Source organism: Chiroxiphia lanceolata, chromosome 3 (assembly GCF_009829145.1).
Source record: "Chiroxiphia lanceolata isolate bChiLan1 chromosome 3, bChiLan1.pri, whole genome shotgun sequence".
In the NCBI taxonomy this organism is placed as follows: Eukaryota; Metazoa; Chordata; class Aves; order Passeriformes; family Pipridae; genus Chiroxiphia; species Chiroxiphia lanceolata.
In genome coordinates, this window is record NC_045639.1 from 17,343,818 (window position 1) to 17,356,511 (window position 12,694).

At 40.4% G+C, this 12,694-nt stretch overlaps 2 protein-coding genes across 4 annotated transcripts in view; one reads left to right on the forward strand and one right to left on the reverse strand.

Moving 5' to 3' along the window:
- LIN9 (lin-9 DREAM MuvB core complex component) overlaps nt 1–9,824 on the forward strand; it is a 39,467-nt gene extending 29,643 nt beyond the window's left edge. For all 3 annotated transcript variants that reach the window (XM_032683084.1, XM_032683085.1, XM_032683086.1), the window contains 5 exons: nt 2,985–3,065; nt 6,369–6,494; nt 6,837–7,019; nt 7,128–7,225; nt 8,452–9,824. In XM_032683084.1, the coding sequence (XP_032538975.1) occupies nt 2,985–3,065; nt 6,369–6,494; nt 6,837–7,019; nt 7,128–7,225; nt 8,452–8,557 (594 nt within the window). In that variant the 3' untranslated portion in view covers nt 8,558–9,824. The remainder of the gene's footprint in view (nt 1–2,984; nt 3,066–6,368; nt 6,495–6,836; nt 7,020–7,127; nt 7,226–8,451) is intronic.
- A 1,849-nt stretch (nt 9,825–11,673) lies between these two features.
- MIXL1 (Mix paired-like homeobox) lies at nt 11,674–12,451 on the reverse strand. Its single transcript, XM_032683087.1, has 2 exons — nt 12,164–12,451; nt 11,674–12,087 (listed from the first exon to the last, which is right to left on the reverse strand). The coding sequence occupies exons 1-2, from the start codon at nt 12,449–12,451 to the stop codon at nt 11,674–11,676; spliced, it is 702 nt and encodes a 233-aa protein (XP_032538978.1).
- Nucleotides 12,452–12,694: the final 243 nt, after the last annotated feature.

A 12,694-nucleotide genomic window follows, 5' to 3' on the forward strand; every position in this document is an offset into this window, starting at 1 on the left:
AAATAAATGTTAGGGATATTCTCTTTACATATAACTTGCAGTTGCAAGCAAATATTGGGACTTGTAACAACTATTTTAACCATTGTTCTTTCTAAATCTTTATAGTAATTCCTACATGTTTACAGTTTGATATCAGAGACTGACTTTCTGGGTTTTACTGTGGACAGACGTGTGTTAGGAGAAGATTGGCTCAAAAATTAACATTATGATATTAAGAATAAAGTCAACAATAAATGAGTAATAAATTTCAAAAGACGTCTTTCATGCTTAGTTCAATATATAATGTATCCTTAAATATTTCATAAGCTGTATGAGCAGGTCAAAATCAATAGATTACATTCTTACATTCTGGTCAAAAAATTTGGAGGATGTTTTTCCAAGCACTCAGCTGGAGGGTTTTGTTTTGGTTTTGGGATGTTTCTCCTCTTCTTGCCTCCTTCGGTTTTTTGTTTTGGGGTAAAAAATTCGATTTGAAAGGAAGCACTCTAGGACAAAGCAGATGTTCAGAGGGTCGCTGCGTGTCCAGTAGAGGGAGTGTTTTAATGCAGCACGGGCAGAACAGTGGCCTGGTGTCTGCCTGATCACTGTGGGGAAAAGAGGGATCTTCCCAGCTTAAATGCAGGAGGAACAGCCTGAAAATTGATACTGGATTTTTGACTGTTTTCTGCTGATGAAAATTTTGAAAATATTGCATAGTGAGTTATCATGCACTTCATTTTGAAATGCTTGTATTTTCTGACTAAAAAGTGAAATCTTAAGTACAAATCTAAACATACTGGTAGGATTGTTCCTTCATCTTTCTTAAGTGGAAAAGCACTGTACTAAAAACTTGTTTCTGGTTTAATGAGTAAATAAAGTACTCTTTGCTTACAAGAATAAACAGGATGAGTTATGCTGAAAATAGAGCTGTTATAGAAGAATTTTTCAAGGAAAACAGGGATAGATAGAAAGCATTCACAGATGACACTGGCAAATGAAAATGGAGGTCTAATTAATAAAATGTACCTCTGAGAGAAAGTTGATGGATATGACAGATACTACAGGTCAGAGTTTCTTGTAAAAAGAATCAAATTATCTTGATTACTGGAGTATATCTGGGAACAGGATGAATATAATGTAAAATCCAAGCTCATCAGCTGGACAGCTAGGGCTATGTATCCTTGAGTATGTCAGGACCTCAAAGTAGAAGTGAAGCATAGAAGTGAATGCCTTGCAAATTTGGGGAGCAAATAATATATTCTGCTTAATTTGGAGACTCAACAACTTCATGAAGGAGAAAACTTGCTAGGCAATTGCTGGATGGTGACAAGAGCAAAGCTTGACAAGTAACTTTTGGCAGCAGTGGCAGATGGTGAACAGTGCTTTCCTTCCTCCCAGGTGTTTTATTGGCAACATGAGCACTTGTGTGGTGTGTTAGAAGCGTTTTCAGAGAGATAATCTATCTCACAAGTAACAATTTTAAACCTTTCTTGCCTTTTCTAAATTTATTGGTTTGTCATTATCGGTTCCGTGATTGGGTTCTTCATGCAAAATTCAAAGTGCAAAAAATGCAGGTGGTGGCTCAGCACAGACATTGGTGGACAGCACAAGGACAGAAATGAGCAGCTTTAATAGGGAGGGTGACAACCAATGCAGTATTGCCTGTGACTCTGACCATGGCTCATCATCAGTTCATCACATGCATCTGGCAAAACGTTTGTGGTAGAAAGAGAGAAGTATTGATGCCATTTTACAGATTTAGTGTACAGGTGTGTCATTTAGAATACTGGTACAGACTTCCTGTGCTCACAGCCAGGAAAGATAAAAGTGAATGGATAAAAATATACAGACAGGGCCACAAAAATTTAGGAGATGAAGAACTTTGTATGGGAGTGGAGTCTAGAAAGGATTGTATTGTGATTAGTATAGTGAAAGAACAGTGGAGAAGAGATGCTTTTATTGTCTCTGAATGAACAGGGATAAATATAAGGAGGGAGAGCTATATTTAGCTGAAAAACAGCTTTGGCTGTTTGGCAATTTGGAACAAATTGCTATGAAGTGAAAAAGAATGCATTTACCATAGAAATTCCCAGAATATTCCTCAACAGCTGGAAGAGGTCCTGGAAAATTTTTCTATTACAATTTGTGAGGGCAAGCAACCTGGCTGTGTTAAGACTGAACTTGAAAATCAACAAAAGGGATTATATGTGAGTCAGATATATGTTGAACTAGAGGTTCCTATTTCTCCCGGTCACGTGTTTTACTACTAGGATGCAGTTTAACCCCTCTGGAATTTATGAAACCTGAAATCTTGGCTCTGTTTACATCAGTAATAAAACTGTTGCTGGTTGTAGTGGAGCGAGGATTTCTCTCGGGGCCGTCAAGTATGAATAGTTCTAGGAGTGATGTGTGTGTTTGAGAACCCTCCCAGTGATTTCCACTTCAGCCTACTAGGTCCCAAGGGCAGGGGAAACAGGGTATTCCCATTATGAAAAAGGGAAATGGAAAGCCAGAATTGTTCTGTATAAAACAGACCCAATCCCTATACCAGGTTTTACTGCAAGAGTTTACACAAAGGGCTGGTGCTCAGTAGAGGGCACAGCTGAGAACAGGCTGAGAACTGTGTGATAAGGTGAGTGATATTAACTGTAGTACATGGCCATAACACCCTTTGCTCTCCTTCAGGCTCAAAAAAAACTACCAAAAAAAGAAGGTTCTTCAGCCTCTTGCTGGCCATAAATTATATTAGCCTTTCTAGAGGGAATTTCAGCTGACGGATTTTAGCACTCATCAATTTATGGCACTTGGAAATGCTTTAAAAATATCTAGAAAATCCGTCATTTAATTCTGATTAGTTTTGATTTCTGCATCTTAACTTGATGAACAACTGAGAAATAAATTTTAAATTCTGAAAGAAACACATATGGTTTTTTATCTTTAATTTCTATGGCATTTCAAAGCTGCTTAAGGACCTATTCATTCTAAAAATAGTTCCTTTGTTTTAGACCAGGTTATCGAAAATCCTTATGATCAAGAAGGAACACATCAAACAATTGAGAGAGATGAATACAGAAGCAGAAAAGCTGGTGAGAATGTTCTCTTTTCAGTTCTTAAAACAGGATATGCTTTAACAGCTGATGCAAATAGATACAATTAGAAGTAGAGTCTTTGATTGCTTCCTATAACATGAAATTTTTTTCTTATTTTTTTAAAGACAAGTCAGAGAGGTCAGTAGTTTTGAATATGATTCTCCTTTGAAAGCGTTTGGAAACTGATTAATGTTAATATCAGGATAGCACTGTCAGTTGACACATAAAGTAAGGAAATACTATGTACTTTGAGAACGTGGGGTACATGTTTATCTGGTAAGACATTCATCATAATATTACTTTGCAGATGTTAGATGCTTATTTTCTTAGCTTTCTGACTAAGACAATTACTCATTTCAGAGTTTTTCTATGTAAAGCTCTGAGTGCCCTTGACCAGCATTTAAAATTACAGTACCAGAGCAGCTACAGCAAAATTAGCAGCAGCAGCAGAATAGTTTTTCTTGCTAACTTTATCTAATCAGCAGTCAGTAAATCAAAATGATAAGAATGCCTCGTCTACCACTCATGGCTATAAATCAACTTGAAAGCAGAAAGATATCAGTCTCAACCTTCTGCCAGAGCCCATTCAGGCTGTTGTCTCTGCAGCGTACAGACAGAAGGCTAAAGGTTTGTGGAGAGGAAGAGGAGTCCCTTGTATTTCTTGAAACCAAAGCTCTGACTTCTTTTTTCATGTAAAATATTTGAATGTTGAAGGTTTTGATTTATTGTGGTAAGATTTCTGATTTTGTCCCTTCAATGATCATATGCATGTGTGCATTTTGTTACTCTGCTTCCTACTGCCCCATCCCCAGGTCTCTGTAATTATCTTGTTTCGTGCTGTGATGAAGCCCTTCAGAACCTTGTTGTCATTTCAGTTACTGCATTATTTTTCTTGTGCATCAAATGTTTTGTATTGTAATTCTGTGTGTTAGTAACTAAAGGAGATGCAAAGAGAAGTAGATTAAAACATACCATTGCAACCTGTAACTGTGATAATGAAAAAATTACGAACTCTTCTTGAAATAAAAAAATTGTTGTTTTTTCTTAGATATTGGTACTTTTGCATAGATAAGGAAATCATAGGAATGACAGTAGCCTTCCTCTGACAAGAACCCAGATGTTAACACATCTTTCAGCTACTAAATCATAAATTAACTGTATTGTTATTTTTCTTGGTCTTCTTATTCCACAAAATTGAAAGAGCAAAAAAGAGCAATGGGGAAGAAAGGAATCTAGAAATAAACGTTAAATTTGATATATTTTAGGTCACTTGTAGCCTGGATAAGGACTTAGAGATACTTTTGAAATTCTTCCCTGCTCTATTTCCTTTGTAAACCAGCAATCATAAAACAACCTCTGTTACTATTCAAGGCTGCACTGATAAAAATAGAGGATGTGATACCTTCCTATTGGGCCATATTCTTAGCCTGTCTTCTAATCCTCTTTGTCCCTTGGCAATCCCATCTACATTTGTGCCACTGTATATGTGTTGTTTCTCCTTTAAAATATATTTCCTTTGAACAAGGATCTTTTTCTAGCCCAAATACATTTCAACATCAATAGCATACCCAAAAGTGAATAAAATCAAATCCTTTGAGTTCGTTCAGGTGTACACTTTGTCAGACTATGATAATAATTCATACAATTGTGATTTGATAATTGTTAGAGTAAAACCACTGTTTGGTTTAAAGTAATCCTTTTATTAAGACTTTTTTTTTTAATGACTGATTCAATATAGAAATAAATGGAACTGACCAAAATTAGAACAGGTACTGAATGTAGTACATTATTATTTGGCAATAATAATAAATCTACACGACTCATGGGATGCCTTCAGAGGATCTATTAATGCATAAAAGTGCCCATTTTCTATTTCATTTTTTTGACATCACTATACAAGTCAGGGTTGCAGGCTATAAACAACTTACCATGTACATAAAACAGTAAACATTTGGATAAACAAATACAAATAAAAGGATGGACAGTTCATTTTTTCACTTGATCTGCAATAAAGACAAGGTAGAGTTAATGCTGCTTGTTTCAGAGAAGCATCTAGATCTGACAGACAGAGGTGTTACTTATTTCCATCCACTGAAAGCCAATCCATCTTTTTTCTAACGGTTCAGCTGTTTGTCCCTGTTTCCAGATCTTGGATCAGAAACAGTGCTGGTGCTGAGAAATATTCCTTTCACCATCACTAGCATAGAATGCCCTTAACCTTTCCTGATAGGGAATCCACAATGGTCTGCAGCTTTCACAGTTAACCTGGAGTAGTCTCGTCTGCTCTAGGGAAGCTGATCATTGGAGAAGGTCTAAAAGTTACAATTTTTATCTTGTGTTCCAGAGCTGCAGAAAGTGTGTCCAATTTATGCTAGTTTCCAGTGAATTCTGAAATTATGGTGTTAGTTTAAAGCCCTGTTGATTTAGTATTCAGACTTGTAAATCCCTGAAGATTGTTTCAGTGATTGTTTAACTTTGAACTGAACTGATAACTGAAACCTTGATTTTGAGTTTTTGACAAGGATCCTCCTGATGAAGGCTCTTGGCTTTGCAATTTGGTTTATCTTGTGCTGTAAAATCTATAGCTACAGGTTTGATTGTATGAGATATCTGTATCTCAGACTAGTGGCTGCAAAAGGTATTTTTTGGAGGAACTTTTATAATATATTGTATGTTTTGTTTCAATTTCGTAAACATCAACCTATATTCTGAAGAGTATAGGAAAAAAAGTACTGTATTCTGGTATTTATTCTTTTTGTGGAAATTGTGCTTACAAAATACTTACATTAAGAAATATAAGCTCTAGTAACTCTCTTTTTTGGCAGAACTGTTAGCTGTAACAGAAGGTGTGTAGCACTGAGTCATCCTCAAGTGACCACTAACTTACTAGCCAAATGTGCCTCCCATCCTGCAGCAGAGGTGGTCGAGGCCATATTGTCCTATACTGTTCCCTTGCTGACAGGATAGTTTTCTGCTGAACCAGTAGAGAGAAGCCATGCCCAGCTATTGGAGAAATAAGCAGGTCAGACCACTGTCATCTTCTGTAGCATTTACCACCATAGATTATTGTAGCACTTTTAAGAAGAGAATAAAAGCGTGGTTGTTACCTACACACTTGTCACTTGGAATTATAAATAATAATACTGCATTTTAATACTTTGTATGTTAACTTTTTTTTATTAAACACTGGGATTTCAAATATCTCAATATTATTTTCCAGTGAAAGTTCCTTTTGATGAGTTCCAAATTTATAAATGTTCAGTACTGCATTAACTTTAATGTGCTCTGTGTTTTCCACAGAAATCCTATTCCATGCCAATAAGCATTGAGTTTCAGAGGAGATATGCAACTATTGTTCTAGATCTAGAACAACTCAACAAAGACTTAAATAAAGTTTTGCATAAAGTTCAACAGTATTGTTATGAGGTAAGATTTTGCTGGAATCCGTATGTACTTGTTGGTTTTGCTTAATCTAAGTAGAAAACAGAATTCCTTGGGAATAGGGCATAGGTGGGGGTCACTTTGAAATGAAACTGTTAGTAGCTGTGTTGGATTCCTTCTCTGTCTCTGCCTTTGTCTGAGCAACAGACACTTTTGCTGATACCAGTGGCCTGTTTTTAAATAGACATACATGAAGAAAAAGTACTGTGTATTATAAACCTGTGAACTTTCTTTGAAATAATTTCATTTCACACGTCCCCCAAATGCAAAGGACATTCTTAGTTCTTTATTTTTTATTCTTAATTTCTCTCTGTTATATCTATGCAGCTTGCTCCTGACCAGGGCCTCCAGCCTGCTGACCAACCCACGGATCTGAGGCGTAGGTGTGAAGAGGAAGCTCAGGAGGTCGTCAGGCAAGCAAATACCTCATCAACGGGACAACTTTGTGTTGAGAGTGAAAATTTAACTGATCTTATCTCTAGGCTTACAGCAATATTACTGCAAATCAAGGTACAGTGTTTGCAAAAAATAGCATCTCCCATAAAATATATAGTATTAAAGCTCTGCCAGTTTCTTTGTGCTGAACTGTGAGAACATTTTTGTTTTCTTCTCCTACAGTGTCTAGCAGAAGGAGGTGATCTGAATTCCTTTGAATTTAAATCATTAACAGATTCATTAAATGACATTAAGAATTCAATAGACTCCTCAAATATCAGGTATTACTTTTTGAATATTCTTAATTACCCATCTTGTGCCAGCAGGCAGTTCTTACTGTATTTTAGAGATGAATATTTGATTAAAATTCAGAGGTTTAATCTGGTAACTTTTACTTAACAGGAAGGGGAGGCTTCTTACAGGGTATGTGAAATGAGCAGTTTTCTGTTTGAACCTATCAATGAAGTAACCCGTTAAAAAAAAAAAAGAAGTGCTGAATTGGTGCAGCAACACTAGACTTTCTTGTTCTTTAGTCATTTAGAACATTTTCAGATTCTGAAATCCCACTTACAAGTTCTTTAAACTACAGAACAGTACAATTTCAGTGTTCTTTTAGCATACTCAACCTCTTGTCTGTAAATACCAAAAGCTGGCACACGAGACCAGCTTCCATTAGCAAGATTTTAAGCCAAGAAACAGAAGAACAGCAATATTGTGCCAGATCAAAGGCCCATCTAGTCTTGATGGGCCATTTTTCAACAGTTGTCACAAGCAGGTGCCGGAGGAGGCATTATAAAAATAGCAAGAATGTGGTGATACTTGTCTGGAGTACACTGCAGCCTCCAGCAATTTGTGACCAGCATTTTTTAAATAATTAAGATGCTGCTAAATTACATCATTTAGAAAATATACCTAAATGCTAAGTATTTTCTTATACTCTTGTTACTTGTATTGCTGCATTTAAACAGGAGGCTGCACGCGAGTCTTCAAATTTTTAATTTTTTTTCCCAAAGATAGTAGAATAGCCTTTTATTTCAAAACAATTATTGAGAAATGCTATTTTGTAGCATCTTTCATTAGTAAAAACAAAAACCCCAAGCATTAGTGAAACTTCTCTACGATCAACACTGCAAATTACACATTAGAATGGATTCAACTAAAGGTTGATGTACCCAGCGAAGAATGTGATGTTTCCATTTCATTGTACTTATTTTGGGCATTTTAGCATGTCTTCATAATATTTTGATTTCACTAACTCTGGTCATGTTAAAGCCTTACTTAAAGCACCCAAGTCAGGAACTCTTGATTTCATGCAGAGGTTTGTGCAAATGCTGTTTTCACATATTTCTCTATCAGGTTGCATTTGTTTCTACCGCTCTCCAATTCATCTGAATTTTTATACTGGCTGTGTTCACATCTTGATTTTCACTATAAAAATATTCAGACACAACTCTTAAATACAGGGTTAAACACTTTTATTTATTTCCTTCTTCTTTTCTTCCCCTAGTTGTTTTCAGAATAACGTTGAGATCCATGTTGCACATATTCAGAGTGGTCTGAGCCAGATGGGAAATTTACATGCTTTTGCAGCTAATAACACCAACAGAGACTGAAAACTTCCTCTCAAGTGTACAGCAAGTAGTTCTGGAAAACCTTCCTTTCTATAGGCTTCACCAAATATCCTAACTGCCAGAAGATAAGGGAAAAGAAAACCTCTCAGAAAGGACCCTTTTGAATCTATTATATCCGCTTCTTAAGAAAACCAGCATTACTGGCCAGCGTTACATTAGATTTCTCCATTTGTTATTCACATGCAGTAGTTTTGCTAACTGGTAATCTCTTAGTAATTGCATTTATTATAGTAAACTTGAAAACATACTTTCATATAATTTGAACTTAGTTTTTAAAAGTTCAGATTAATTCTGTGCACCTCTTGCTGTTGGGTCTCCTGGTATGTTAGAAGTGACGAAGAGGAAATGGTTCAGTTTAGTAGCCACATGGCAGGTCTTTGTTGTGTAAAGCTGCACTTCTGTGTTGTTCTTGAGAACTGCCAGCACCGTCCCTGATCTAAGAAAGCAGCAGCAGGATACAGGCAGCAAACATAAGCTGTAAACATGAGGATGTTGGGCAGGTCTATCAATCAGTCAGTGTCTTGTTGGAGCTCTTAATTTATCGTAACTTATAGAAGGAGTCTTATGAAGGAATATAAAAATGTAACTGGTAACTTTCCAGAAAGAAATTGGTTATGGCTTTTTCCCTCCACACAGGGCAAAAGAAGTGCTGTGGTTGGTATTTTATATAAATGACTGGTTAAACATATTGTTTTTCCAAATTTTTGTTTGTTTTGCACAACTTTTAAATTAGATTACTGTTTATTCAACAGTACCCAACATATATAAATATGAAAATTTTTATAATGAAATATAACCAGTGAGGTAAACTACAAAAATAAAAAGTGACAACCTGCCTAGGAATTGGAATTAACCTTTTGGAATGTTAATCTTGTAAAAAGTGTGTATTGGTTTGTTTAAATAGTCTTGTAAAGCTTCTGTGTAATGAATTGTTTCCAGATTTGAATTTTCAGAGATAGCTGTAGAGATGTTTTTGATTCTTTTAGATGCCTCATTAAATAAGGTCTTTTATATGTTAATGTATAAAGAATATGTAAACAGGATTATTTTCAATTTAAAAATTTTGTATAGTTTAAAGATGCTTCTGTATTCTGTGTTGGTATTGTGCCACTGCAAAACTTTAGTGCAGAGTTTATATTTAGCTAAACTTGTTCTGTTAATTAAGAGAAATGCATAAATCTTTTATTCTCAATGAAATTTGTAACTGAATAAATTGAGCTATGAGAGTTGATATATTTCACAAAAATGCAAACTTTTTTGCAGATGGTCTCAGGTCATTTTTTTAAGAGAAGTTAATTGCTGAAAAAAAGAAATGTTATGAGGACAAGGTGAGTAGCTGTTTTAAAAGGTACTTAGAAACTTTACAAGAAATATTACAAAATAATGCTAAACAGTAATTTAGCTGAATTACCCATGGAAACTTACCTCTCATAATGCAATAGAGCATTATGGTGGTCCCTGCAATTGCTTCTGTAATTATGTTACCCATTATTTTGTGATGTTACCATCTGTTTGGTAAAGAAGACAGAAATGTGTCCTTTCCCACCACCCTTTTCATTTAAACAGAGAAAGGTGCCACAGCCTAACTTAAGGTAAATAGGTTTAGTAGACAGGAACTAATCTGATCTACAGCTAACTCGAGCAGAACGAGTTACTTTCGTTTCTTAAAATCAGTAAACTTGAATTTACCGTGAGCCTCCAAGAAATGATGGTCTCATTTTTTGTAAGTGCTTCTCTTCAGGGGTCTTCCTGACCCTCAACATAGCAGCTCCTTTTGCACCCAAGTCCACTTGGGAGACAGGTGCTGTCCTGAGGTTGGTTGGTTTTTGCTTCATGTTTTTTCAAGGGCAACTGTGTTTTTTGGAGGGAGAATATTAATCAGCAATCCTGCTATGCCACTTCACTTACAAGCTTGCAGTCCAGCCAGGGTTCAGCTGTCCCAGATCTCACAAGGACAGGTATGTTATGGGGTGGCACTGAGGGATTTTGTGCATTGGTAACCTTATTCTAGCAGGAGCGTGATTCCTGACATAGGATATTTCTGCCACCAGTACATGGGTAATGTTTCCTGTGCTTCTGAACCTCATGGCTTTCAGGTGCTCTCCCCTAACTGTAGTCTTACAGCTCGCTCTAGTAGGCTCTGACATACCACTTTGTAGGTTGGCCTTATCCTCAGAATACACCTACAGTAATTTATCCTTCCTCAATAAATTGAATTACAGGAGAGGCTTCTGTTATTACTAATTTTGGCATTCTCAGTGCAGAGCCATTCAGCCCACAACTCATCATTGAACAGCTTCTCTGGAGTCGCTAGAATTCAAAGCTGAAGCACCTTTACAGTGTCCACAAAATAGTCCTACTTTTCTGTAGTTTAACACTGATGTTGGCTCAAGTGGCAGACTGGACACTTTTGTCTGAGCACTTGAGATTTGGAGTTTTATACTACTTAGTCCATAAATTTGCATTTTAGTTCAGGGATGGGGGTGTTCGTTTAGAGCAGATTTAAGACAAATACTGACAGAGAAGGTTTAAGGCCGTTTCTCTAACCCATCCTTCAGGCCCCTTAGGTCTCTCATTGGCAGCTGAACCGCAGCTGTGGCTCTCCAGGACCCGGGAAGAGAACCTGTAGCTGGGATATCTACCACTTTTCTACCTCATGTCAGCCAAGGTAAGACACCCTGCTAAAACACACACAAGCGGAGCAAAAATGTAAACTTTTATTTTTTTTTTTCCAAAAAACCCCGACAGACCATCCCACTCTTTTCTAAGACCAGTCCCCACCCCCAAAACACAGTGGATTTGGTTAGCTTTTTGGCTAAAGAAGGTTAAATAGAAATACAAAACACGCTATCAGAAAGCTTTAAGTACAGTGTAAAAAGATGTCCTCAGCTGATGGAGCCGACCCGTATCTTTCTTAAATAAATAGGTAAAATCAGTTACTACCGGATAAAGTGCAACAGTGGCAGAGCAGCAGGGGTGAGGTAGCGCGCTGTGTGGCTGCTCCCCGCCCAAGCAGCGCACCCCGGGACGGGGTTTGGCGGGTTGGGCTGTGGGTTAACCCTCTGCCCAGGCCGGGCCGCGTCCCGCCGGGGCGGCGCTCAGAGGGCGCGGAAGGCGCTGAGCGCGTTCTCCTCCCACTCCGAGCCCGACTCCGAGTAGCCGCTGGTGTCCTCGGCGTCCGACACGGGCGAGTACTGCCCGCAGAAGGCGCGGGCCGGCGCGAAGGGGCCGGCGGCGCTCCCCGCGAACGGGGCGGGCTCGGCCCGGCCGGGCTGGCCGGGCGGGAAGCCCTCGAAGCCGGGGCAGGGAGGGAAGGCGGCGGCCGGCGGCCACTCGTAGGGGGCCGAGCCGTCCTCCGCTCGGGCCGCCCCGGGGAGGGCGCGGCGGGGCCGCTCCGGGGCGCGCAGGGCGGCGAAGTGGGGCGGCCGCGGGCAGGGCGGCGGCGCGGCGGGGCCGGGGCGGGGCGGGCCCCGCTGGCGGCGGGACTTGGCGCGGCGGTTCTGGAACCACACCTGGGGAGAGAGGGCGGCGGTGAGGGCGGCGGGGCGGCCCCAGCGCGGCGGGCGCGGCGCGGCCGACGCCCCTCACCTGGATGCGGGACTCGGGGATCTGGGTGGCGTCCGCCAGCTTCTCCCGCAGATAGATGTCCGGGTACATGGTGTCCTGGAAAACCAGCTCCAGCGTCTCCAGCTGCGCCGCCGTGAAGCTCGTCCGCTTCCGACGCTGCGAGGCCGCCGGCGCCCCCTCCGACGGCTCGGCCGAGGGAAGCGCCCTGAGGGCGGGCGAGGCCGGGCCGGGCCCGCCGCCCCCCGCCCACCTGCCCGCGGGGAAGGCGGGCGGCTCCGCCGGGGACCCCCCGAAGCGCAGCGCAGCCATGGCAGCGGCGAGCAGGGGTCCGGGCCGTGCCCCGCCCTTTATAGCCGGGGAAGGGGGCTCGGCGGGGGCGGGGGTTCGAGGGGGCGGCACTGCCCCGCGGGGAAGGTGAGCGCTGGGGCCCCGCCGGGCTGGGGGCCGGGAGGTGCCCGGCTGGGGCGGCCCCTGCCTCGCTCAGCCCAGAGCACTCGGAGGTGGCCGGGCGCCGCAGCCCTAGGCCTGCCCGACGGGGTGGGTGATGGCCGG